We start from the raw sequence: 26,087 nt of genomic DNA, 5'->3' as shown, positions 1-26,087 counted from the left end.
GGAAGGTTCTACACTTTCAGAAGTGTGATTGTCTCCATTTTTGTTTTCAAAGCTAGTGAAAGGAATTTTGGAGAACAGTTTCTTCACTTGTATCTTGTGGAGGGAAGACCAACAGTTCGATTCAGCTGTGGAAACTCTCAGAACATTCTGACTGTATCCGTCAATCAATCCATTAGCAAGGGTATACCCGTCCCTATCACAATAAGGTAAGAACTTACCACTGTGTTACACTAAAGAGTTTTAGTCATATATATTGTGCAATAAAGTGTGACCACTTTTTTTTTAACAATAAAAAGACAAGTCATATTGGAAAGCAAAATTGTACGCATAGTTAGAAACCTTTTTCATAAAGTAGTTTCCTTGATTGAAAATACATTTTAGTTCACACAGATTAGTTCAGTCCTTTGGAGAACTTATGAATCATTCAAACTCCAGACACTTTTACAGATACAGATGAAGTCAGTTTGAGAACTGAAACAATTTAAACATAACATTGGAGGTTACAAATGGTTAGCTCATAATTTTTGCTTATTAATTTACACACTGAATAAATTAGATTTGTCATCAGAATTCTAGTGCTAAATATAGGACTAATTTATTGTTTAATTTTAAGATGAAAAATTAAAAATGGGCATGCTAACAACATCACGCAATGCAGTAAACTGTCATAACTACATATGCAACTGTACTGTCAGCAGTACACAATGGAGGCTGACCAGTACTGTCATTTTTCATCTAGTACACACAATAGTTCACAGAATGGTTAACTTATAATTTTGGAAAAGGTATTGGTATCATGCCTTGGTAATGGATTAACTCTTTTCCACTCATGGAATTTCATATGTGCAAGTTAGGAAAAAGGTAAGAATGAAATAATATAGATGTTGTGTTATATTTATATTAGTAACATTAAAATAATGGTAAAGTATTTAAAGTTTACTTTAAAAATATTTTAGAAATAATTCTCATGCCCATATAAAATTTCAAGTTATCGTGATTAAGATATTACTTTATTTATTACATAGTTAAAGTATCAGAGCTAATTGCTGCACCTGAACTGTAAGCATTTGTGATGTGAGGGAACTTATTGCACAAGTTATTAAATTAAAGGTAGTTTTAGCTAGGACCATTTTTGCTGTTAGAGGATAGTATATGAAGGAGACTGCAAAAGTTACTCAGAAACATGCACATCAGAGTTCCCCAAATTACCTTCTTACTACCAAAAAAGGAAAATAAAAGTATCATCTGAAGATTTTTGTACTTGTCTTCTGAACTGTTTCTGTATGATGTAAATGTTATGAAATTCTAAAATGCTGCTCATGCCAGGAGATTTGATTGGTATGGGGAGAAGAGACTGTTTAGACTTTTTTTTGGTTAGTTTTTATGCTCAGCCCATAAGCTTTAGCGTATTCTTTTAGAAACAAACTTGTTAGACTATAAATACAAAACCTCTTTTCAATATATGAAAGGATGAAAGGATCTACCATTTAAGGAACTGTTTCATTTCCATCTTATATTTCTTCTCAGCCACAGGTCTGTACATTACTTTTATGCTCCATTTAAAATGGGCTTTTTTCCTTTTATTCTATATTAGTATTAATGCCTAGTATTAATGAAGCAAAGTCACACAGCATACATTCAAATCTAATTACTTGTTAGTTGACAGTGTATTAATCTATTTTAGGATTTTTGTACAAATTGTAAATGTGTATAAAATTTACAAAGAAAATTCTATCCTTTCCTCTTCCTAGGAGCTAGCAGATAAAGATTTTTTTTCTCTTAGAAGATACTTGATAGAACTATACAGCTCAATACTAACAAACAATTCTAAGTTGTTTTTTTTTTTTTTAATCTCAGAGACTACTCTTGTGTGAGACATTGGTCAGCTAATTGTCTGCACTGTATTAGCTGTGGTAGCATTGTCTCTGCTTCATAAGATTAAGACATTAAAATGCTGCATGGATTTCAAAGCCTAATAATATCTTAGCAACAAATGCAGCTAAATGGCATGGAAAAGATTGATTCGAGTTATAGAGTTCAAGTTCACACTGAAAAAGAAATTTATTTCCCTCTTTTTTACCTTAAAATTAACACCTGTATATTTATGTCTTCATTCTCCATGTTGTTGCACTAAAAAGTAATGTCAGTTCGATTTACACATTACCTTTGTTTACTGGAATTTACACTGCTATCTTTAAAACAGTGGCATACTAAATAACTTGTAAGGTGTGATTGTAGACTGTGACTGGCAGGGATTTACATGCATCTGAGTTTCTGGGCTTGGCCTTCAAAATGACTAGTGATTATTCTTGTGAGTCCTTCTAAAATGTAGAGAGAGCAGTATATCCTTCAGCAAGCAGCAATAAAATTGTAATGCTTCAGCAATCATCCTTAACCTCTGCCAAAGAAAAAAGCAAACTTGACAAGGCATTTGTGGCCCCCCAGGATCTTGTATCATAGGCTATAAAATATGAATCCATGACAAAACTGTTGATTTATGTTCTCTTAGTGGCTGTCGAAGATAGATAACTCTATCTTTTACCTGCAAAATTAATGAGGTTTTTCCCCTGTAATGCAGGAAAAGAGACAAAGACTGGAATAAATAAGTATTTTTGTTACTGTTTGAAAATGCTCCATTTGGGAGACAATATTTCTGTTAAATTTGACCTTGAATAAGACTATAAGTTCATATTTGACAGATATTCCAGTTCTGGATGCAACTATGGCTTCAGTGGATAAACAGCATAATTAACACGACCAATAACGTCTATAGAAGCAGATTTTCAGCTTCTTAAAAGTTTTTCTTTCTAAATCCACCACATACAGGAAGCTAAGATTTCCCCATAGTTTACAGCTATTACGTTCTCTTAACTATATGATTAGTTTCCTTAGATATGGTCATTTCTTTCAAACCTGATGAAAATTAAATGTTTTAAATGTTCAGTCATTGTCTTTACGGTCCTTGTGAAACAACAGCTTTATAGAAGAAAAAAAAACCCTCTGATTGCTTACTTTTTTTGCCTTGCCTAAAGAAACTAGAGACCCGTTTCAATCCAGGTTTATTCATTGTTTCCATTTCTATTTATTTTAGAATTATTTGATTACTGGTTTTGAAAATGTGCATTTGTTTGGGTTTAATTTTTTGTGATTTCATAATTGAGATAGTATTGATCTTTTCCGTTAAAGCTTTGAGCATATATTTGAGATGTAGTTTGGATTGCTTTTATGGATTTGTTCTTTAAAATTATTCAAAGAATAATTCTTTTTTCTTGAACATTCATAATGTTCAAACACGTTTTGTTCCATGTGTGGGTTCTGAAAAACGTTTGCCTGATGCAAAATTTGCTGTACGTTATTTGTGGTTAAAGTGATGTGACTGTCACTGGGGCCAGATGGTGTTTCATCAATTCAGTGGTTGAAGGAAAGTAACTTTAACAAGCAAGAGATTGAGATAATCAAGTCACCAGGATTTTGATTTTTCTAGATAGTGGGATGGATTTTAGTTTTTAGAGTAGGAGTGCTGATTTTTTTTAGACATCTTACATTTTTCTTCTCTAAATGATAATTTTTTAAATAATATTTCCTTAAAAAGTTAGATTATCTGTTCTAGACAGTGATAGGGGACACCAGATTCTTTTCTGTTTGGAAGATTCTAGGCAAGCATTAATTAAAATCTTGCCTGCATAGGATAGCATCACTCTTTTCCATCTTATTTACCTGCAGAATTGTCAGAATTTTGCTCTGGAATTTAATGAACAAGGTGTCCATCCCCACAGAGCTTTATCATTGTATTATGTACATCAATATTTCATGTATCTTCCAAGTGAACATATTGAATAGAGTTGTTTCTGGTTTTTGTCACACTTTAATTAGTGGTATGGATGTAAGCATTTACTCATCGCTGAGAAAGGCACCTTTAGCTGTCCATAAAAGCATTTATTTGTTAAATAAATCTTTCAGGTAATGTTGTTTGGCCAACTCTAGCCTAGACCATGCAGTTGTACAGAAGCTGCTGAAGTTTATTATTTGGTCTTCATGCTTCAAAAGCAGATGGCATGTTCTGAACTGTGGAAGTCCTAAACATGTTTTTGTACCTCCACACTGAAACTTTGGCAATATGTAATGTACTGAGTGCAAACTACATGATTATATTATCAGTGTCCATGTTTTTACCTACACTTCCACTTCCTCCTTTTCCACAGAAGATACAGTTGTTTGAACTGATCTTACAAAGTTTTTTACTGCATGTGCATTCTGCAAATGTGTTTTTAAAAAGAATGTGTAAATGACCATCCATACAATCTGTTGACTCATTTTGAGTGCTGGGGTTTACCTATTTCATTTCATTATTCCAGAGATATGTATGTTTTCACATTAGTGCATGCTTTTAAGTCATTGTTTTATTAGTATTTACAGGTGCCAGGTGCTCTGCATAGTGTGCAAGTATTACTGAAAATTACATTAAATCAGTAAACCAAAAAATTACATATTTTCTGATGTTTTGCTATTGTTTCCAACATTACCAGTTACCTAGGAATACAGGAATTTGTTTGTTTGACTAATTGGAAACATCTGAGCAGCTCTTTGTAAACGTCAGTGGCTTTGTATCTCAACAGGTATATAGTGTAGCCTATATTTGTGATGTGTGGAAGACATTTTGCTGTCTTCAAATACCCCTAAGCTTCATACTTGTAATACTGAGTTCCAACATAATCAATTATGTGATGAATGAGGAATGGAAAGGTGTTTTGGTAGATAACTTGAGCCAACTTGATGCAATATCGCCATCATCTTATCACACTTCCCCTTTTCAAAATTCTTTTAAGGTTAACAGTGAAAGCAGTCTGGGAGAGATTTAAGAATTGTTATTCTATCATATGAATTTATAAATTGATAAAGAAAACACATTTAGATGTGGTTTTGAAATGGAATATCTTACATACTCTATATTTTGATTTTGCATTTTAAGTCAGCACATACATGAATCATACCCATGTGGATGTTATGTTGCATAAAACTGTAAATGCCGTAGGACATTAAGTAGATTTAATAAATTTTGAATTGAATTTGGAATTACTTTTATATTACAACTATACATATTTATATTTACTGCATTTTCTATAGAAATTGCAAATCATGATAACTCAGCATAAGTGTTAGTGGGACAAAACCTAAAAATGGCTTTCATAGAGATAATTTTCCACTGAAATTTATCAGGTTTATCAAGCCTTGTAAAAACAGTAGTGGACTCAGTTCAGTTTGTAATGTATATCTATCTCATAAAATTATGATCACATTTGCCACTATAAGGTAGGAAGGTTTGTGCGCTATATGCTTATATAATGTTCGTTCTCTGAAAACCTTAATCCCAGTTCCATCAATCCAGCTGTTACAGTTTTACATAGGTAAATCACTACATCTATTATTCCGTCTCAAAAATAGTCCCATAATACATGCATTACATCAAACTAATGCATATAAATTCTTGTATATGCAATTAAAATTGACCACTTGATGGAACATTAGAATCAACCAGTTAAATTATTCTGTGTGGCCTGCTAGCTGAAATAACTCAAGTAAGAGAATGGATTCTCATAAAAAGTATAGAAAAGATTACTTTTTGTTTTCATTTCAATTTCAGATTTTGTGTTTGAACAGCGCATTCAGTGTGTTTAGAAACATATGTCACTTTCTGAAACATTTTTTTTGCTTTCATTCAGCAACAGTATTCCATATTTCATCAGTGATCTGTCAAAGCCAACAAACCAACTGCTATGGCTATACCAGTTCATTAGCTACTGACTTGAAGAGCAGATGTTTGAATTCCTGTACCCTTCATGCTCTGGCTTAGACTAGGTCTTCTTAAATTAACTGACCTTACAGGAATATTTCAAGAACACAGAAACACAAAATCACATAATTGTTTAGGTTGGAAGGGACCTCTTGAGATCATCCTGTCCAACACTCCTGCTCAAGCAGGGTCACATAGAGCATGTAGGACCATGTCCAGTCAGGTTTTGAATATGTGAAAGAGGCTCCAGTCCCTTACTCATCTTTGTGGCCTTTGCTGAACTCGCTCTTGTGAAGTCCACATCTTTTTTGTACTGGGGAGCCCAGAACTGGATACATCACTCCAGATGTGGTCTCACCAGTGCAGAAGAGATGGGGAAAATTACCTCCTATGACCTGAAGGACAGTCTTGCCAATAACGACTGAGGTAAAGAAAGCACTGAGTATCTCGGCTTTTTCCAGGTCCTTTGTCAGCAGATCACCTTCCCCATTCAGCAGTGAGCCCACATTTTCCTAAGTCTTCCTTTTGCTGCTGATGTTCTTGTAGAATCCTTTCTTGTTGCCCTGCATGTCATTTGCCATAGTCAAGTACAGGTCAGCCTTGGCTTTCCTAACCCTTTCCCTGCAAGATCAGACAGCAACTCTATACTCCTCTCGGACCACCTGCCCATGTTTCCATGCTTTATGCACTTCCTTTTTATCTCCAAGTTCAGTTAGAAGCTCCTTGTTCACCCATGCAGGCCTCCTAGCTGCATTTGCTTGATTTCCTACTTGTTGGGATGGACCTTTCTTGAGCTTGTAAGAGGTGATATTTGAATATCAACCAGGTCTCCTGGACCACTCTTCTCTCCAGGGCCATATCTCATGGGTTTCTTCCAAGCAGATCCCTGAAGAGACCAGAGTCTGTTCTCCGACATCCAGGGTTGTGCTCCTGCTTTTTGCTTTGCTCCTTCCTCTTAGGATCCTGGATTCTACCATCTCGTGGTCACTGCAGCCAAGGCTGCTTCTGACTTTCAAGCTTCCAACCAGTTCTTCCTTGTTTGTAAGTATGAGGTCCAGCAGAGCACTTGCACTTATTTGCTCCTTGATCACCTGTGCCATGAGATTGTCAATGCACTCTAGAAATCTCCCCAATGGCTTGAGCCCTGCTGTATTGTCCCTCCAGCAGATACTTGGGTGATTAATAACTCTGATTCTAGTCCGAAAATTCTGCCAAAAACTTTTGCATCTCTGTCTTAATTGAGTCATAACCAGATCGATTGCTTCATTCTATTATGAAAGAACTGTAGATCCCATTGGATTTGGTGATTTTTGTCTCCTCAGCATGGGCAAAGCCTAATAGAATACACATACTAAATAGTATTTCTATGATAAAAGTTTGCAGACTACTGTCTTATTAGTTCCATACAGTGCATACTGACTTAAGAAATCTCTTCTTTCACCTCTTTTTTTATGCAGTTATCCTCAACATAGGTAATTCACTGAGCTTTTTATGGCAGCTGTGTTAAGGGTAGAGTAGAAGTGCCATGTGCTTTGACCATGATTTTTTTTTTCCCCTTGAACAATATGGTTTTTAAGAATGCAATTATGATTTTATTTCTATAATTTCTAGCTGGGTAGATTTGTTCTCATACGAAGTTGAATTTCCATCATTAACTGATGGTTTATTCCAAAGTGGCTCACCACAGACCAGCTCATAGTATATGGAGTCACAATACTTTCATCTTCCCATTCATAGTATGTCATTCTACTTTTATCTCCGATAAAAGAGCTATATCACTATAGAAGTGGTATCTGCTCTGTTTTCTTATTTGCAAGTTAGGGAGCTGCAGTAAATGTCATTTGAGTACCTGCAAGGATGTGTAGTCCAGAAGCTAAACCAACTGATGGAAAACAATGCATTAAAGAAGGTTTAATCACTTCTGTTGCTAGGTGTGATTTTTCTTCAGTCTCTTTCAAGTACATTCATATCAACATAATTTTTTTAAATAAGAACTGCAGCAACAGTTTAGTAATCTGAGAAGCACAGTACAGCACTGTCAGCTGCCCTTCCTGAAGTGGCAGGCATCCGGACATCTTCTCACAGTTGTGGTGATCAGCACCCTCCATCATACTGAAGTGGACTCTGAGTCACAGATGGAATACTATGACCTACCTGAAACCACAGAGGCAACCTAAGAAAAGCAAAGTATATTTACTGTATTTCAAAGACAAAGATATTGAAAAAATATGAAATTGTTGATTACTTACGTTGTTTAAGAAAAATTCTAATGAGTCATATTCACTCCATCTAGCTTTACCTGCTTTCAATTTAGATATCTAGTCTAAATGAGTTTGTCTGTATAACTGTGGATTTATGGCAAAAAATAAAAATCCATACAGTAGTCAGACTATTATTGCTCATTAGGCCTTTTTGCCATTCAGCTAAAAGTTGGCAGCTTGTTTTTAGGTTACCTACTTCCATTGAAATACAGAGGTCAGTGTTTAAATGATGAACATTCTGAAAAGATAAAAGAATGGGCTTGCAAAACAAAATTTATTTCTTTCTCACAATCTTTTTCTCCATTGATAACCCCTTCTTTCTGTTACAATTGCTGCAACTTCAAATCTACTTGAAAATTCAAGGTTCTGATGTCACAAGCCTTAATGATAAAAGGAATACATTTTTTAAATGTCTTTAGTACCATGTAATATAATAGTGCAGTGACAAACTTATTTGAATTTTAACCAAATTTCTCTTTCTTAAGTCCTGTTAGTATGGCACAGCTTCCAATCTCCTATTGAACATGGAATTTGAAAAATTAGATTTTGTTGGTAATTTTATGTAATCAAATTTTAGGTCAAACCTAGCATTCTGTTAAATTAAATTCTGTCTGGGGGCAAATGCTGACTTTTAACTCAAAAAGATGCTCTGAACTTGAGCTTGAAATTGACATAGTAAATTTTTGCCTGCCCTTCAGTGTCCTGAAAAAAGAGAGCATAATTTAACCTCTATTCCTCAAGGTATCATCCACCAGAATTTAAACTTTTTACTTGATAGAATAAGAGATGCCACAGATGACTGTATTCCCTATAAGAAACAAGGATAGCTCTTATTTTTACCTATACTGTTATCTGTTTTAAGAATCATAAAATCATGGAATCTATGATTCTATATTATTATCTGTTTTAAGAATGTAACATACTCCATTTGTATTATCAATGCTGCTAGAGGGTATTTATATTTATAAGCATGTTCAACTTAGCATAATAAAGCAAAATCAGGTAACAAAAAAATTACAGTAACTTTGGTAGTAGCTTATTTTGCATTGCATTTACATTTGTAGGATGAACTAATTCATCCTAAAAGAAGACAAGACTGGTAAATCCTGTCTCATTTAGAGACTTTTAGTGTAACAACATATCATTTGAAAATCAACACAAGAAATAAATTCTACCAATCTGTGGTTTTGTTTGCACAAGTATAGTATCCTAGGAATACATTTATTTATAGTATACATATGTACATATTTTATGTGAAGAAAGACTGTTGTAAGCTCCTTTCTTCAAGCCTGTGACAACTGGTGACCTTTGACTTCAGTAAAGTTCTTCCACTTCCTAGACAACATCTATATTGAAAATAGAGATATATATTTTGTTTCTCATTTTGCAATGTTATTTTGCTTGCCTGCAGGCATAACTGTCTCATAACTATGTAAAATAATTAGTCATTTACCACAAAGACTTGAAGATTCAACTTTTCACTAATGTACAAGAAATACAAAGAAATGTTTTATGATGGTGAGCAAAAAAAGAAATACTTCTGAAGCCACTTCTATCTTGTCAGTGGTCATTTTGACATGAGTCAAGCTTTATATTTTGTATACTGACTGTCCCAGTGAGAGTGCCTGTATAGTCTAGTGGTAGAATGGAAATATTTTTTAATCTTTCCAGTGGTTAAGGTGCATTCCTGGCCAATAATTTTGTTGCATTTCCACCATTCTCCATCTCTAAAGTAGAGGACCATACTTGAAAATAATAATGAAGGTTGATATTCTCAGTTTTGACCACTATTTTTATTATGTCCTTTTTTCCTAAGATCAGTCGAACATTTCAGTAATACTCCTCATACGCTGAATTTCATTGCTGTCAATTATTGATTGTAAAGAAATACCAAGTTTTTCAAGCCAGCATATATTCTTTGTATTTTTCCTACTAGAATTGAAATGGTAAAAGGAATAGAACTAATGAGGGATGCTTACAAACTTTGTCATATCAATATTCACACATTTAAACAAGGTCAGATGTTTAATGACCATGGTAATCTCTAATGTATGTTCAGTATTTCATTGTTACGCATATTACAAATATGTTCGTAATTAGATAAGTGAATAGATTGTTAGTTTTTCATGCTATAACCTTCACAAAGCATGACTAAAGTATTGTATAATTCAGAACATTCTAACACCTTCCTGATTAGCAGCCCCCTTATAAAAAGTGACATAAATAATAGCTAGTGTAATTTTCAGAATCAAGAATAACCAGAAAATCTCATTTTCCAAAGAAAGCTCTAGTATTAATAATCACATTAAAGAAACAGTTTCAATACACTGTTGATAATTGCAATAGTTATTTATTACTTTCTTAGTAACTGATGTTGCTAATAGCAGTTATTAGTTTATGTGATTTTACTGAAGCTCTATGTCACAATTCATTGGGTCTTCTAAAGACAATGAGCTGCAGATTCACCAGAATTAAGGTATATATTATAAACCATAATGAATGCACATTTCATTACCTTTTATTTTTAGATTTGGCCTTGTGTTATAATTTTAAAGTTCCAAGTTTCAAAGAATCTCTGTGTTTCTGCAAGGAAAATAGCAAGATTAAAGTTCTAATAGTCTGTACAGCCCAATTCCTGTTTTCTGGATACATCTGCTTTGAAAATTGTATGATTTGCCTTTCAGAAACATTACAGCTAAAGCATTTCTAAGTGTTCTTTTTATTATATCATGGAAATTCTAAACTGCATTTAACCTAAATTTCCAGAATTTTGCTAAGCTCTTTAGAATTCTCCTTTCATGTATTAAAGGAGACACTACTTTAATGGTGCGTACTTATCCTTTCAAGTGTGCCATAGTCCTTTTTTTTCTGTGTGCTACATAAAGCATTGTATTCCAAGTACTGTTGATTTGATTGCTTACTCACTGCAGTTTCTCTAGATAGATAGTTTCTGCTCCATGATCTCATGTGATTCACTTCTTCTTGTGGCTGGGTGAGACTGCGTGAAACAGATAATAAAGATTTCAAAATACTTGGCTGTTGCCTCTGTTCCAGGGAAGAATCAGGATGCAGAGCCCTTCTGATCTGCTTGGAAGGAAGAACAGTTCTTTTGTATACATGATAGTACAAAGGGGATTTCAGTACTACTGAAGAGACACTAGGTATTCTACATGAAACAATGCAGATATCTGTGACTTGAAGGAAAAAGGAGTCACTGGATTACAGAGGGAATAATAAACTATTAAAATTCAAGATAATCTGGTATATTGAAAAATATTGTCATGGTTTAACCCCAGCAGGCAACTAAGCACCACTCAGCCACAAGCTTTCTCCCCCCTGGTGGGATGGGGGAGAGAACTGGAAGAGTAAAAATGAGAAAACTCATGGGTTGAGATAAGAACAGTTTAATAATTGAAATTAATAATAATAATTATTATTATAATTATAATTATAATTATAAAAAATTGTAGTGAAAAGGAAAAAACCAACAGAGAGAGAGGAACAAGACCCAGGAAAAACAAGTGATGCAGCTGCCCACCACCTGCCGACCAACACCCAGCCAGTCCCCAAGCAGCGATCACCGCCCCCCAGCCAACATCCCTCAGCTTATATACTGAGCGTGACATCATACGGTATGGAATATCCCTTTGGCCAGTTTGAGTCAGCTGTCCTGGCTATGCTCCCTCCTTGCTTGCAGAGCATGGGAAGCTGAAAAGTCCTTGACTTAGTATAAACACTGCTTAGCAACAACTAAAACATCAGTGTGTTATCAACATTATTCTCATGCTAAATCCAAACCACAGCACTATACTAGTGACTAGGATGAAAATTAACACTATCCCAGCTGAAGCCAGGACAAATATTTTTTTCAATAGTCAATATTTTTATTGTTTCAATATTTATTTATTTATTTATTTATTTCTAACATACATAGATTTCTGTAAAATTCATTAGCTCATTATCTGGTCACCCAGTGCTTCACACAGAGGACTTTTCAGACAACTGTTTGGTTTCTGTTAGTTTGGCACACCACATAGCAATAGAGTATATTGCCAAATAGCTTTATGAAGATGCCATGTTCTCTTCTTCCTAAGAAGAACCATGTCCTGGTTTCGGCAGGGATAGAGTTAATTTCCTTTCTAGTAGCTGGTACAGTGTTTTGGATGTAGGATGAGAACAAAGTTGATAATCAGGTACCTCCAAACCAGGCTCACTAGAGATGAGCCTAGGGGTGGCGTGCCGATGCCGGGGGCAAAATCGATAGCCCAGCTCAAGTGCATATACACCAATGCACGCAGCATAGGCGGCAAGCAGGAGGAGCTGGAAGCCATTGTGCAGCGGGAGAGATATGACTTAGTCACCATCACAGAAACATGGTGGGGTGACTCTCATGACTGGAGTGCTGCAATGGATGGCTACAGACTCTTCAGAAGGGACAGGCGAGGAAGGAGAGGCGGTGGGGTGGCCCTGTATGTTAGGGAGTGTTTCGATTGTCTAGAGCTCAACGATTGTGATGATGGTATGGTTGAGTGTTTATGGGTAAGGATGAGGGGGAAGGCCAACGAGGCAGATATCCTGCTGGGAGTCTGTTATAGACCACCCAACCAGGATGAAGGGGCAGATGAAGTGTTCTATAAGCGGCTGGCAGAAGTCTCTCAATGGCTAGCCCTTGTTCTCGTGGGGGACTTCAACTTCCCGGATGTCTGCTGGCAATACAACATGGCAGAGAGGAAGCAGTCTAGGAGGTTCCTGGAGTGTGTGGAAGACAACTTCCTGACACAGCTGGTAAGTGAGCCTACCAGGGGAGGTGCCTCGCTTGACCTGCTGTTGACAAACAGAGAAGGACTGGTGGGAGATGTGGTGGTCGGAGGCCGTCTTGGGCTTAGCGACCATGAAATGGTAGAATTCTCCATTCTTGGTGAAGTAAGGAGGGGGGCCAGCAAAACCACAACCATGGACTTCCGGAGGGCGGACTTTGGCCTGTTCAGGACGTTGGTTGAGAAAGTCCCGTGGGAGACGGTCCTGAAGGGCAAAGGGGTCCAGGAAGGCTGGACGATCTTCAAGAAGGAAGTCTTAAAGGCGCAGGAGCAGGCTGTCCCTGTACGCCGTAAGAAGAACGGGCGGGGAAGACAACCGGCCTGGCTGAACGGGGAGCTCTTGCTGGGACTCAGGAAAAAAAGGAGAGTTTACCGCTTGTGGAAGAAGGGGCAGGCGACTCAAGAAGAGTACAGGGATCTCGTTAGGTCATGCAGAGAGGAAATGAGAAAGGCAAAAGCCCAGCTAGAACGCAATCTGGCCGCTGTCGTTAGAGACAACAAAAAATGTTTTTACAAATATATTAATGACAAGAAGAGAGCCAAGGAGAATCTCCATCCTTTATTGGATGCAGGGGGGAACATTGTCACCGAGGATGAGGAAAAGGCTGAGGTACTCAATGCCTTCTTTGCCTCAGTCTTTAACAGGCAGACCAGTTATCCTCAGGGTACTCGGCCCCCCGAGCTGGAAGACAGGGACGGCGAGAAAGATAAACCCCCCATAATCCAAGAGGAAGCAGTCAATGACCTGCTACGCCACCTGGATGCTCACAAGTCTATGGGGCCGGATGGGATCCACCCGAGAGTGCTGAGGGAGCTGGCGGAGGTGCTCGCCAAGCCGCTTTCCATCATTTATCAGCGGTCCTGGTTAACGGGTGAAGTCCCGGATGACTGGAGGCTTGCCAATGTGACGCCCATCTACAAGAAGGGCCGGAAGGAGGATCCGGGGAACTACAGGCCTGTCAGCCTGACCTCGGTGCCAGGGAAGATTATGGAGCGGTTCATCTTGAGGGCGCTCACAAGGCATGAGTGGGACAACCAGGGGATCCGGCCTAGCCAGCACAGATTCATGAAAGGCAGGTCCTGCCTGACCAACCTGATCTCCTTCTATGACCAGGTGACCCGCCTAGTGGATGAGGGAAAGGCTGTGGATGTGGTCTACCTGGACTTCAGTAAGGCCTTTGACACCGTCTCCCACAGCATTCTCCTCGAGAAGCTGGCGGCTCACGGCTTAGACAGGTGGACTCTGCGCTGGGTCAAAAACTGGCTGGACGGCCGGGCCCAGAGAGTTGTGGTGAATGGAGTTACATCCAGTTGGCGGCCGGTCACGAGCGGTGTTCCCCAGGGCTCAGTACTGGGGCCGGTCTTGTTTAATATCTTTATCGATGATCTGGATGAGGGGATGGAGTGCACCCTCAGTAAGTTTGCAGGCGACACCAAGTTGGGCGGGAGTGTTGATCTGCTCGAGGGTAGGAAGGCTCTGCAGAGGGATCTGGACAGGCTGGATCGATGGGCCCAGGCCAACTGTATGAGATTCAACAAGGCCAAGTGCTGGGTCCTGCACTTCGGCCACAACAACCCCATGCAGCGCTACAGGCTTGGGGAAGAGTGGCTGGAAAGCTGCCCAGCAGAGAAGGACCTGGGGGTGTTGGTCGACAGCCGGCTGAACATGAGCCGGCAGTGTGCCCAGGCGGCCAAGAAGGCCAATGGCATCCTGGCCTGTATCAGAAATAGTGTGGCCAGTAGGAGTAGGGAAGTGATCGTGCCCCTGTACTCGGCACTGGTGAGGCCGCACCTCGAATACTGTGTTCAGTTTTGGGCCCCTCACTACAAGAAGGACATTGAGGTGCTGGAGCGTGTGCAGAGAAGGGCAACGAGGCTGGTGAGGGGTCTGGAGAACAAGTCTTATGAGGAGCGGCTGAGGGAACTGGGGTTGTTCAGCCTGCAGAAAAGGAGGCTGAGGGGAGACCTCATCGCTCTCTACAACTACCTGAAAGGAGGTTGTAGCGAGGTGGGTGTTGGTCTCTTCTCTGAAGTAACAAGCGATAGGACGAGAGGAAATGGCCTCAAGTTGTGCCTGGGGAGGTTTAGATTGGATATGAGGAAAAATTTCTTTACTGAAAGAGTGGTGAAACATTGGAAGAGGCTGCCCAGGGAAGTGGTTGAGTCACCCTCCCTGGAAGTATTTAAAAGACGAGTAGATGAGGCACTTAGGGACATGGTTTAGTGGGCATGGTGGTGTTGGGTTGACGGTTGGACTCGATGATCTTAGAGGTCTTTTCCAACCTCAATGATTCTATGATTCTATGATTGGGCTCTGTTTCATACAGTTCATTGGCAATCCTTTTTTCAGGGGGGATGAGGGAAGGAAGAAACAGCAATGGTTATTCTGTGTTTTATTATTATTATTTCATTTTAATTGCTATAACCTTATTTTTTCTACCTTCTTGCTTTCTAAATAAATTTCAGGCAAATATTTAATATATAGTTTGCACATATGCAGAGAAGAAGGAACAAAACAGGACGTCAGACAGCTGATTGTTTCGCTAGCCAGTGAAATTTGATTGTTGAATAGCCAGTTTAGGTCTAGTTTTACCTACTGGCAGTAAGAAAATTTGGTGCTGCAAATTGAATCACTTGATTAAAGAGAATATTGAGTAAAATTTACACATACATTTGTTAAATAGTCTTGCTTAGTAGTCAGTTTAGAGAGAGACACATGCGAGCTGCATCTTTCTGAAAGTCTGAAAGAAACTCATTTAAGGAACACAACCAAGGAAGGAAGGTCTTTCTCTCCCTTTGACTGAAGTACATCAATTATGTGACGAATTTATATTCTGGAATGTAGTTAATTCAGGTGGGAAAAGCTTTTTTTTTCCATCTCTCCACCACCCTGACTGGCCTTATTATCCTTTGCTTGTTCTTTGAAGCACACATTGACCTGGCTTTTTATTAGATCATAAACTGTCCATGAAACTTTCTCTGCTTGCTCACTGTTGTGTGCCACTTGTCTTTTGTCTCACTCTCTTTAGCTTTGTTGATCTATTTTCTATGTAGTTACTGATGCTGCTGATACATCTGTGATCACCTTCATCCAAAGATGCTTTGTCATTTTGTGACCATTACTTGATCTTGTCCTCGACATGGCTGGAAATACAGAATTAAATAAAAATGCACTTCACTGGAGGCTGATTGCAGATGGAAATTTAAGCTGTGGGTAAATGTAGCAGAAACTAGAGGGCAGACATCTTCACCAGAAACAGGTTAGGTGTGCAGATTTGTGCTAATTTTACATCATGCAGTTCAAATAAAGATATTTTAAAATAGCTAGGACTAGTTTTCAAAGGCATTGCTGTCATACTGGTAGTGACAAGGTTGTACAATAAGACACTTAGGTTTTCAGCTAATAAATTTACGTCCACATGTCAATAGCTTAGTCTTTTAGCAAAGCGCATGCAAAGGTTACAGAAAGAAGGTGTACTGGGTGCAGGTGCCCCGGCGCTGGCAGGGGGCCCTGCAGGGCGGCCTCTGTGAGGAGAGGCCGGGGCTGCCCCGTGCCGGACACAGCCGGTTCCAGCCGGCTCCAACCCACCCACCGCAGGGCACAGCTGAGCCCAGCAGCCAAGGCAGTGGCACCTCGGGGAAAACATATTTAAGGAAGGGCAAAACACCACACAGGCAGAGTGAGGAGTGAGGGGGAAAGAAAGAGAAACAGTCCTGTGAGCACAAAGGTCAGAGAAGAAGGAGGGGAGGAGACACTGCAGGCACCAGAGCAGAGATTCCCCTGCAGCCTGTGGAGAGACCATGCCAGTGCAGATATTCACACTGCAGCCCGTGGGCTGCAGCAGGAGGGTATTTCATGAAGGAACTGTGGCCCATGGAGAGCCCACGGTGGAGCAGGGGAGAAGTGTGAGGAGGAAGGAGCAGCAGAGAAGAGCTGTTATGGACTGACCACAACCCCCCATGCCCCATCCCCCTCCTGCACTGCTTGGGGTTGGGAATTGGGAAGGAGTTGGGAATGGAGTACAGTTGAGCCTGGAAGAAAGGAGGTTAGGGAGAAGGTATTTTAGTTTTTGTCTTTGTTTCTCACCACCCAAATCTATTTAATTAGCAATAAATTAATTTAATTTTCCCCACATCAAGTCTGTTTTGCCCGTGATGGTAATTGGTAAGTGATCTCCCTGTCTTTATCTTGACCCAGGAGCTTTGTCATCTTATTCCCCCACCCATGCTGTCATGTTGAGGGGGGGGAGTGAGAGAGCAGCTGGGTGGGCATCTGGTATCTGGCCAAGGTCACCCCACCACAGAAGGAACTGTGAAATGATACAGAAAGCGATTTTTCTACATTTCTTGCATGTGTAGTTGTGTGGACAAAACTTTGTAATAAATGTGACCTCTGTAGTTTATTTAAATTATAACTAGTGGTGCCTAGTGTTGGATAAGGTTTTATTCTTCTGTTGTTCAACAGAAGGTAAGGGTCAATATATTGTGGAATTCTTGTAGTCACATTATAAGTGTTAGCATATACTGAACATAGAAAAGTAATTAATGTCTAACACTACTGGTGCTATTGTCTTTCCAGAGGCATGAAAAACATCTGCTGCATTACAAGGTATTTCAGGATATAGTAACTATTTTAACATAGTTTGTAAACAGGTTCTCTGGGTCCATGGAAACCCTGTGCTTTCCTATGAAATGACAAAACTTTATATAAGGCCAAATCTGCATTCGAACTCACACTCCAAGTGAACTGTATTAAACAGACATGTAATGTGGAGGTTTGGAGTACCTGAAAATAAAACTATTCTCCAGGCTGTGGATTGCCTTTTCTGGAGGCTTTGCTCAACTGCAGTATCATATGTTTGCTGTACATTTCCCCATTTGGGGAAATGGTGCTTATATAGCATCCATTCACATCTGTGCCTTGGGATATGTGTCCCTGTGGTTTTTCTTCTACAGCTTCTATGCAGTTCACAGTGCTGGTCAGCCTTTTGCATTGATGGTGGACATCACTACTGAACGGATGGGTTTTAGTGAGAACACCAGGAACTAGGGATCTATACATTGCCACAGAAATTGTTTTATCCTCCCTACAGTTCACACTGCCTTGTCAGAGCTGCCAGCACCTAAGGGACTAGTAGTAATGAAAGATGTGAATGTGGGAGCTATAGTTTAGCATGCTGTGTTGCTACTAAATTCTCAGCAGCTGTTCAAAACATCTTCAGAAAATACATTTTCTCTTGCATTTGAATACATTTTATGTAAATCTGATAGGTGGTTTGGCCCCTGGGTTTTATTCCCAGCACTGTCAGAAACAATCTTCTGCAACCTCTTTTGTTCACCCATCTGGAAAATAACAGGATTATACTTGCCTGCCTTCTGGGGGAGGGTGTAAGTTTTGCTCAATGGCAAATGTTGTGAAAAATACAAATCTAAACACCAGTCTGTGGCTGACATCAGACAAGGCATGATCTGACCATTTCTTTCCTTGGCTGAAGTAGATAAAAAGCACTCTTCCTGAACCAGCCAAAGAAGAATGTGTTTATTGTTGTCCTGGTTTTGGCAGGGATAGAGTTAATTTCCTTCCTAGTAGCTGGTACAGTGCTGTGGTTTGGATTTAGGATGAGAACAAAGTTGATAACGCACCGATGTTTTAGTTGTTGCTAGGTAATGCTTACACTAGCCAAGGACTTTTCAGTTTCCCATGCTCTACCGACTGAGAAGGCTGGAGGTACACAAGAAGCTGGGAGGGGGCACAGCCAAACTGGCCAAAGGGACATTCCATACCATGTGACGTCATGCTCAGTACATAAACTGGGGAAAGCTGGCCCGGGGGGGCTGCTGCTCGGGGACTGGCTGGGCATCGGTCGGCGGGTGGTGAGCAATTGTACTGTGCATCACTTGCTTTGTGTATTATTATTATTATTATTATTATTATTATTATTATTATTATTATTACATTATTATCAATTTATTTCAATTATTAAACTGTTTTTATCTCAACCCACGAGTTTTTCTCACTTGTGCTCTTCCAATCCTCTCCCCCATCCCACCGGGGGGGGAGGGGGAAGTGAGCGAGTGGCTGTGTGGTGCTCAGTTGCCGACTGAGGTTAAACCACCACAATTGTTAAGACTGTGAGTTCTTTCACCTTTACCAGAAGAGAAGCACATATCACTTTGTTTTAGTGAATTTATTTGGACCAAATACATACCCTTATAATCTTTCTGTAGAGTCTCTTTTACCCCAGATTTCTAACTGTATTTCATGTAGGTAGTGAATCTGGCATTTCTATCATACCACTTTGTAAATGGTGTTTCTTCAATTCCCATGTAAAGCAGCATGTACACAAGCAGTTTTAATGAAAACATAAGGTGGAGACATGTAAGATAAAACAGGCTCACAGTGACATGAGTGGAGTTTGCTGGTTGCTTGATGAAGACAATAATCTCAGTAGCAGCCTATGCCAAATGTATATACATGTTTTTCAATTTTAGAACTCAGTGTGGTGATGCACTGAGGTTCTCCCAGCCAATGATGCAGTATTGCTGGTCTTGCTAAATACCCAGTTCCTGCTCCAAGGGCTAGAAATGCTTTCTAAAGCCTCTATTATTTCATCTGTTTCCTCTTAACCTCTTTATGCCTCAAATTTAAGCCAGAAAGTTTTTGGTTTGGTTTGGTTTGGTTTTTCCAAAACACAGAGCACATATTTAATAATAGGGAAATTCTCTATTTAATAATAGAGAAAAGTGGTAGGCATCACTATTAGCTTTGTCTCTAATAAAAATTTCAAAAAGTCTTAGAATGCTAAGAAGTAATCCTATGGCATTCAAGTGTTCACACATTCCAACATATACAATATTCATTCATATCGAATGGCAAATGGCTGTATATTATCGCATATACTACATTTCAGCATAAAGTATTTTGAGCCAATATAACATCTGCAACATTTTATTTTCTTGTCAGTTTTACACTGATCAGCATCTTACAGCTTTTGGAATTAATGTATCTCTTATTAAAGTCCTCTTTGCTGAGGAAGGTATTGTCAGTCTTACTGGGCAGGCAATTGAAGAGAAGGCTGATTAACTTAGTCTGATTAGCTGTGAACTGCTGCAGAAATTCTGCTGATCTGTCTAAAAAATCATCTTTTGGGGGATTTGGTAATTTGGGTTTTAGTTGGATCAGATCTCTAATCACACTCCCTGAACAGCTGCATCAAGGTGCTATTGGGCATCATTCTTTTTGGCAGCATCACAGTCTCAGATTGACTAAAAGTGTCCCTTACTAACAGTAGATAAATATGAAATATTTTACCTCTCAAGCAAGTATGGCAGTCAGACCCAAAAAGAGGCCTAGATCTTGGAAATTCCTCTCTCGTTCTTTATAACAGATTCTGTTGACTCTTACTTTGGTGAGTTAAAGTATAGAAGACAAACCTTATTCAAAGACAATAGGTCCAACACTGTCAGAATTAGTTCACTTCATACCACTGCTTTGTGATTTAAAGTGATTTGTCCATATAATTTTAATTACAGCTGATCATGTTTTCTGACAAGTTTGCAGCAAGGTTGTGGGATTTTTTTGGTAGCTTTTATCTTCTTGTTCATGTGGTACTAAATAGTGATTAAATGCAAAACACATATTTTTGCTCTCACTTATAATTCTTTCTATGATGTTTTCTTTTCTTTTTTTTTTGTAAACTACTGAAAATCTACTTTAAGAAGACAGAGAAAGGAAAAGATGTCATGTTTCTCAGTTATGAGCAGGAAGACTGTTAAGTATGCCAAAGGTTGCACACTGAATACAGGAGACCAAAGGGCCAAAACATTTACAGCTACATTAAGTAGGAAATGAAGCAGCACAGAATTGTTCGGTTTAAATTCAAGCTGAGCTGCAAGAAGCTGGTATATGTCATTTCACCTTACACAAGTTCTTGAACTAAACATGAACTAACATTTTGCCACCAGCAACTTTCACGGCACAGTGCTGCTGCATCTTCAGATGATGAAATAAATTAAATTGCCTAATAACTGGGAAAATTGTAGGTACATATTCTATACTTTTCAAATCTCATTGCATACCTTTAAACAACAGAAAGACAAAAATTCAGAGATTCTTTTCCTCCAAACTGCATATTCAAACATTTAAGATCTTTTAGATGTCAGCAGCTGAGAGTACCCCTGCTCATTTTAATCCCAGATAATTGAGGATAGTTTTCTACGGGCTTCAAAGAACTTCTCCTATAAAACTAGTGTGCTTTAAGTCATTATCATAGGTGGAGGACAAGTAGATTCCAAAATGTTGAGCTGATCAAAGATTAGTATTAAAAACTTTGCCTAATAAGGTTCTTACTCTCTCCTTTGCAGTTTTCCCTCTGAAAATAAGCATGCTGTCTATTTATGTCAGTATAGAGTTGGTTTCTGATTCAAGCCAAATAAGAGTTGTTTCTTCCCTACCTACGCATACTGTTACATCAACATGCAGCAGTGACAATAGAAGACAAATACAGAACTTCCTTTGCTCCCCCAATGCTTCCTGAATGAGAAAAGGGTGATAAAAGGAAGACAGTGAAAAGAAAATAAAGCTAATTAATCATGCAGTAGATTTTCCATAATTACCCACACAACTTATTCTGCTTATCTAATCATATGCAGCACATATTATAGTTGAATCATCATCAGCATGCACCCAGCTGTTCGTATGCCAGGCATAGGTGTTTGGGTTTATTTTTTTCCTTCCTGACCAAAGAGTAGCCTATTTTTGTTATTATTTTTCTAATTTGAAACAATCCAATAGCTGTTTACTGAAAGCAGAGGTAGGATTATCTGATCTAATCCTGCTCACCATATCTTCCTGCCCACTCTCTTCCTCTGTCTCGCAAATGAGAGGCAGATGCATAATAGGGAAAGTTTTCCAGATTCATCATTAAGCAAAGCACTTGATATTGGCTGAAAACAGATAAATATTTAACTGCTGTAATTTAATCAGTACAGTGGGTATGTTCTTTAAAAGCAAGTTGGGTTTAGATAGATTCTTCTTAATTTCTAGTGACTTCATATAGAAACAATTACTTAGTTAATATAATCATGACAATCACAGAACTTGCACTCATTACCTGATGTATTTGACATTCTCAGGACATGATCTTGGGCAAGTCTTTTCATCTGTCTTTGCTTCAGCTCCTTTCTGTGATACAAGATTTGCAGAGATCTTGTTATTATAAAATTCATTAATAATCACAAAGTGCTGAGATGCATAGCTGGAGACTAAGATAATCTAAACAAATAGCTCATGTCTGATAGGTTAAGGTGTTTCCTAAAATACACTGCTATTCAGTTAAAACATTTAAAAACAGATCGACTTTGCTTTAACCTACTGCTGTCCTTTCTGTCCTTTCAACAAGGTTTTCATTGTTGTCCCCCATAATACCCTTATATCCAGATCAGCTAAGTGGGTGAAAAATTTGATAGTCAGCAGTGCATAGTCTAGCTGGTAGTCAGTTACTAGTGACACCCTTTAGTGCTCAATACTGTGACCAAAAGAAATAATGAAGTAGTGGACTGGGTCCTTCAGAGGAAAAGAATCTTCCAGCATGGCCTCCTAGGGATTGCTTCACAGGCATGGCAGAAGTATACAGCTATGAATGCTCTTCTGACCAAGTTAGAAATGTTTTTACTATATGACTTTCTTTGAAATTATCCTTTTTTTTCCTTTCCTATTTAAATTTGAAGGACAACTTTCTTCTCCAAACCTTGCAAATGTATTGTATGTAGGCTGGGATATGTTGATATATTTAGTTTGATCATTTTTTAATAAACTTGTTTTGTTCTTGATATTTCAGTGTTTAGAGCTTGAGAGAGTGACTTGAAATGAAAGACAACTCTTTTTTTTTCACTTTCTAAAGCAAGACTTCTTTTTTTACAACCCGTCTGATGAAACTCAACTACTGATCATCACTGAATCCTCTGAGTAAAATGACATCCACAATGTCATCATGTTACCATCCATTTTTCTACAATGCCCAGTATTCTTTTATCTATTGCAGAAAAAAAAAAAAAAAAACAACATAAAATAACCTTTGGAGAAGGAATGCTGTAATGGGATCAGCTAGAATCATGAATACAAACATACAGAAAACAGCGTTAAAATGTAAAAATCAGTGTATACTTCGGCTTTATGGTGGGCCATATTAAAAGAGTGTCTACTTTTAGGCCCCTGTTAGGACACTTAGGTGTTAGAGTGCCTAAAAATTGTCTGTCCTTCAGGCTGATTCAGGCCACTTCAGTGAGTTGTTTATTTTTTCTGTTGACTGCAGAGGCAGCCAGGCACCTCTGTGACAATGTGTCACTCCCATGTGTTGAGCTGCAGCGTTTAGTATCAATTGGTAGGGAACAGGACAGTGTATGGGACAGGTCTGACTCACACGCACATATTATGGGGTTCCTTCCTTTTTGGGATACTGAACATTGACTCTCCCAATACAGAAAAGAAGTTTAATAAAACCAGAGAGAAAGTAGAAGCAGCTTGACTTCAGGCTAGTGAGGTAGAATATTTCTATCATGTTTCCACTACGCTTCATGTATATTATTCAGTAACCTTAATGACTTCAAAGTATGTAAGAAGTTCTTGGGCCAGGTGAGTCCCCTTCATAGTGGTACAAGCTCAAGTTCATTCTTGTGTTTCTTCCTGTGACCTGGCAAATGATACATTCCTTTCTATGTGGTGGCCTGCCTTCAGTGAGAAGGCTGGAAAGTGGTCCTACTCCATCTCAGCCCATTCTAGTTTCCACTTAGATGACTAGGCTGTTCTCTCGGAGTGTGCACTCTGACACTTTAAGGTTGAAGACAACTAGACAGAGGGTCTCCTACTAACCAAATTCCCTAACCACAAGACTTTTTTAATAGAAAATGGGCTTCTGAACACCTGCCTTTTTTCACTACACTGTATGCTTGTCTTAACACATATGTGTTTATTATGCATACTTAACAGGTCATGCTCATTAAGGGAATGAGGAAAGGGTTTGGGCACCTTACTGTCTATCTGTAAGCTGTAGGAGACCCTAAGAGGAAATTAAACAATGAGGTGCTCAGGGTAGGAGCATCTGGAGCATGTGTGTGGTTACATTCTGAAGGACCCTTCTGAGGCACCATCTTGAGCAACCTTCCGTAGCTGACCTTCCTGTGAGCAGAGAAGTTGGATGAGACCATCTCCAGAGGTCCCTTCCAACCTCAATTCTGTGTTTATGTGATTGTGAGGCAGAAAGGAGGTCCTGTCAGCCTTTGGGTCTCAGAATAAAGCATAGATGCCTAACTTACACTGTTGATCCTGGAGAGTATGTGTCAAAATGGTTTTTGGGTTTGTTTTTCTAAACCTACATTTTCCAAAGCTTGCTTACACACAGGGTTAAATGTTTTGCATACTGCATATTTCAAAGCTCTTCAGTAGTCTGTATGTGTTTTTATTTAAATGGATATTTTCCTTTTATTTTTCTATTGGACTTGGGCTCTGAGGAATTCAGTCTGTTTTATGATCTGTGTCCATGGAACTATGGGTTATGTGCAGGTGGATCTCTGACATCACCTAGCTTAACCTTGGTCTGCTGTTGGTTTACAGTTTGACACAGGGCAAGTCATTTCACTTATTTGACAAATGGAAGGATTAATAATTAACTTATTCATAGGGCTGTTGCAAAGATTAGTTAGCTAGTAAGCCTTGGTCCACTCTGCAAGTTTTAATATGCACTTACAAAACAGACTTTTTCTTTATATGGACTGCCTAATTGCTCTATGTGACACTGTATGTTCACACTCATATGTATAGTGTCACAAGGACAGCCTCATGCTGCCTGTATTCTCCACCAGTTTGTCAAAATGCAGCCATGGTGCTGAAATACGAGGATCAGTTTGTGGCTTCCCCTACCTTTAGTGCCTTCTGCCTGCGCACTGCACACCAGATTTCATCTTGATGTGCTTGATTGATTAGTGTGGGTGTGGTTATGCCAGGAAAAGGGATGATACCTCACTTAAGTCAATGTTTATTTTATTAACTAAGATTAAGAAATCAGTAATAATTGAAATTAGAAAGGCAAGAATACCAAACAAAGCACTACTTAAACAACAGCAGTACCTAGTAACAACACAACACATACGCATCTCACTCAGTCATGACTTGTTACAGTTGCATGCTATCTGCAGCCCATGCCACAGCTGCAGTAGGGAGGCCATGCACCATGCTAATCATCATCCCCATAGGGCCCTGAATGCATCCCCCCTCCTGGGGTCTGGCTGCCAGAGCCAGCTCAGAGCCTGCATAATGGAGGACACCCTTCCCACTGGGGACCGTGGGGAAGTGCTCCCAGACAGTGCTGTGATGTGAACACAGCCAGGGCTAATCCCAGTCCACTAGAAGTTGCTTTCAGCTGAGGCTCCACCACTGTGCCTGGCCTGAGCTACTGCCTGACCACTCACCAGCTGTGCCTGTTCTTGGCCATGTACCCCACCGATTCAGGTCCCAGCCTCAATCCCAACCCATGGGCTGACCTCCCAGCCTAGACTTAGCATGGGCCCGTGTTCTGCACCAGGAGGTGCTGTTTCGATATGATTCCAGTAAGAAAGGCACTCAGAATCTGTAAAGTATCATTTAAAATGCTATTTATTAGGGCTAACACTATAAAGAAGATAGTACAGGCATCTTACACCCCTTCAGATGCTGGTAACCCCTGGTTGTGCAGCATCGAATGGGTCTCTGATCAGAATGCAGCGCTCAGTGCAGATCACATCTGTGAAAGGGTTACCCCATTTTGATCATTCGAGCTATTACTGGATTTTCTTACAAGAAAACAACTCTGTTCATCATTTCTAGAGCTGTTCTGCTCCTAGCTAGGGTGGTGGGACAGGCCCTGGCTGCCAGACCCTGCCCTGCCACCCCAGGGAGCCCCTGTGGCTTCTGACACCCCGGCCTTGAGGGAGCAGCTGGCCCACACTGTGTCCTGACTGGTCAAGTTCAGAATATAACACTTGGTCTACCTTGTCCTAGGTCCAGCAATGAGATCAAGGCTCCAGTACTTCCTCCCATGAGGCAGTACCAGTTGGACCTACTGGTGGTGGCTCCTCTAGGGTCTTCAGAGCATCTTTTTTCCCACCAAAGTTTGCATCGTACCATGGTGGGTTTACATAAGCAGTCTCCTGGTCTGAGCATTATGTGGTCGCTCAGTCATGTAT

General features: G+C 39.3%; 1 protein-coding gene across 1 annotated transcript in view; it reads left to right on the top strand.

Moving 5' to 3' along the window:
- The window catches only part of EYS (eyes shut homolog), a 1,011,092-nt gene that overhangs the window by 831,999 nt on the left and 153,006 nt on the right, over positions 1–26,087 (top strand). Inside the window, exon 38 of the mRNA XM_076332996.1 lies at positions 53–206. Coding sequence (XP_076189111.1) covers positions 53–206 — 154 coding nt within the window. The remainder of the gene's footprint in view (positions 1–52; positions 207–26,087) is intronic.

The sequence above is a fragment of the Aptenodytes patagonicus genome, chromosome 3 (assembly GCF_965638725.1).
Source record: "Aptenodytes patagonicus chromosome 3, bAptPat1.pri.cur, whole genome shotgun sequence".
Taxonomy (NCBI): Eukaryota; Metazoa; Chordata; class Aves; order Sphenisciformes; family Spheniscidae; genus Aptenodytes; species Aptenodytes patagonicus.
Note: the sequence above shows the minus strand (reverse complement) of the source record. Positions and strands in the feature narration are given on the sequence as shown.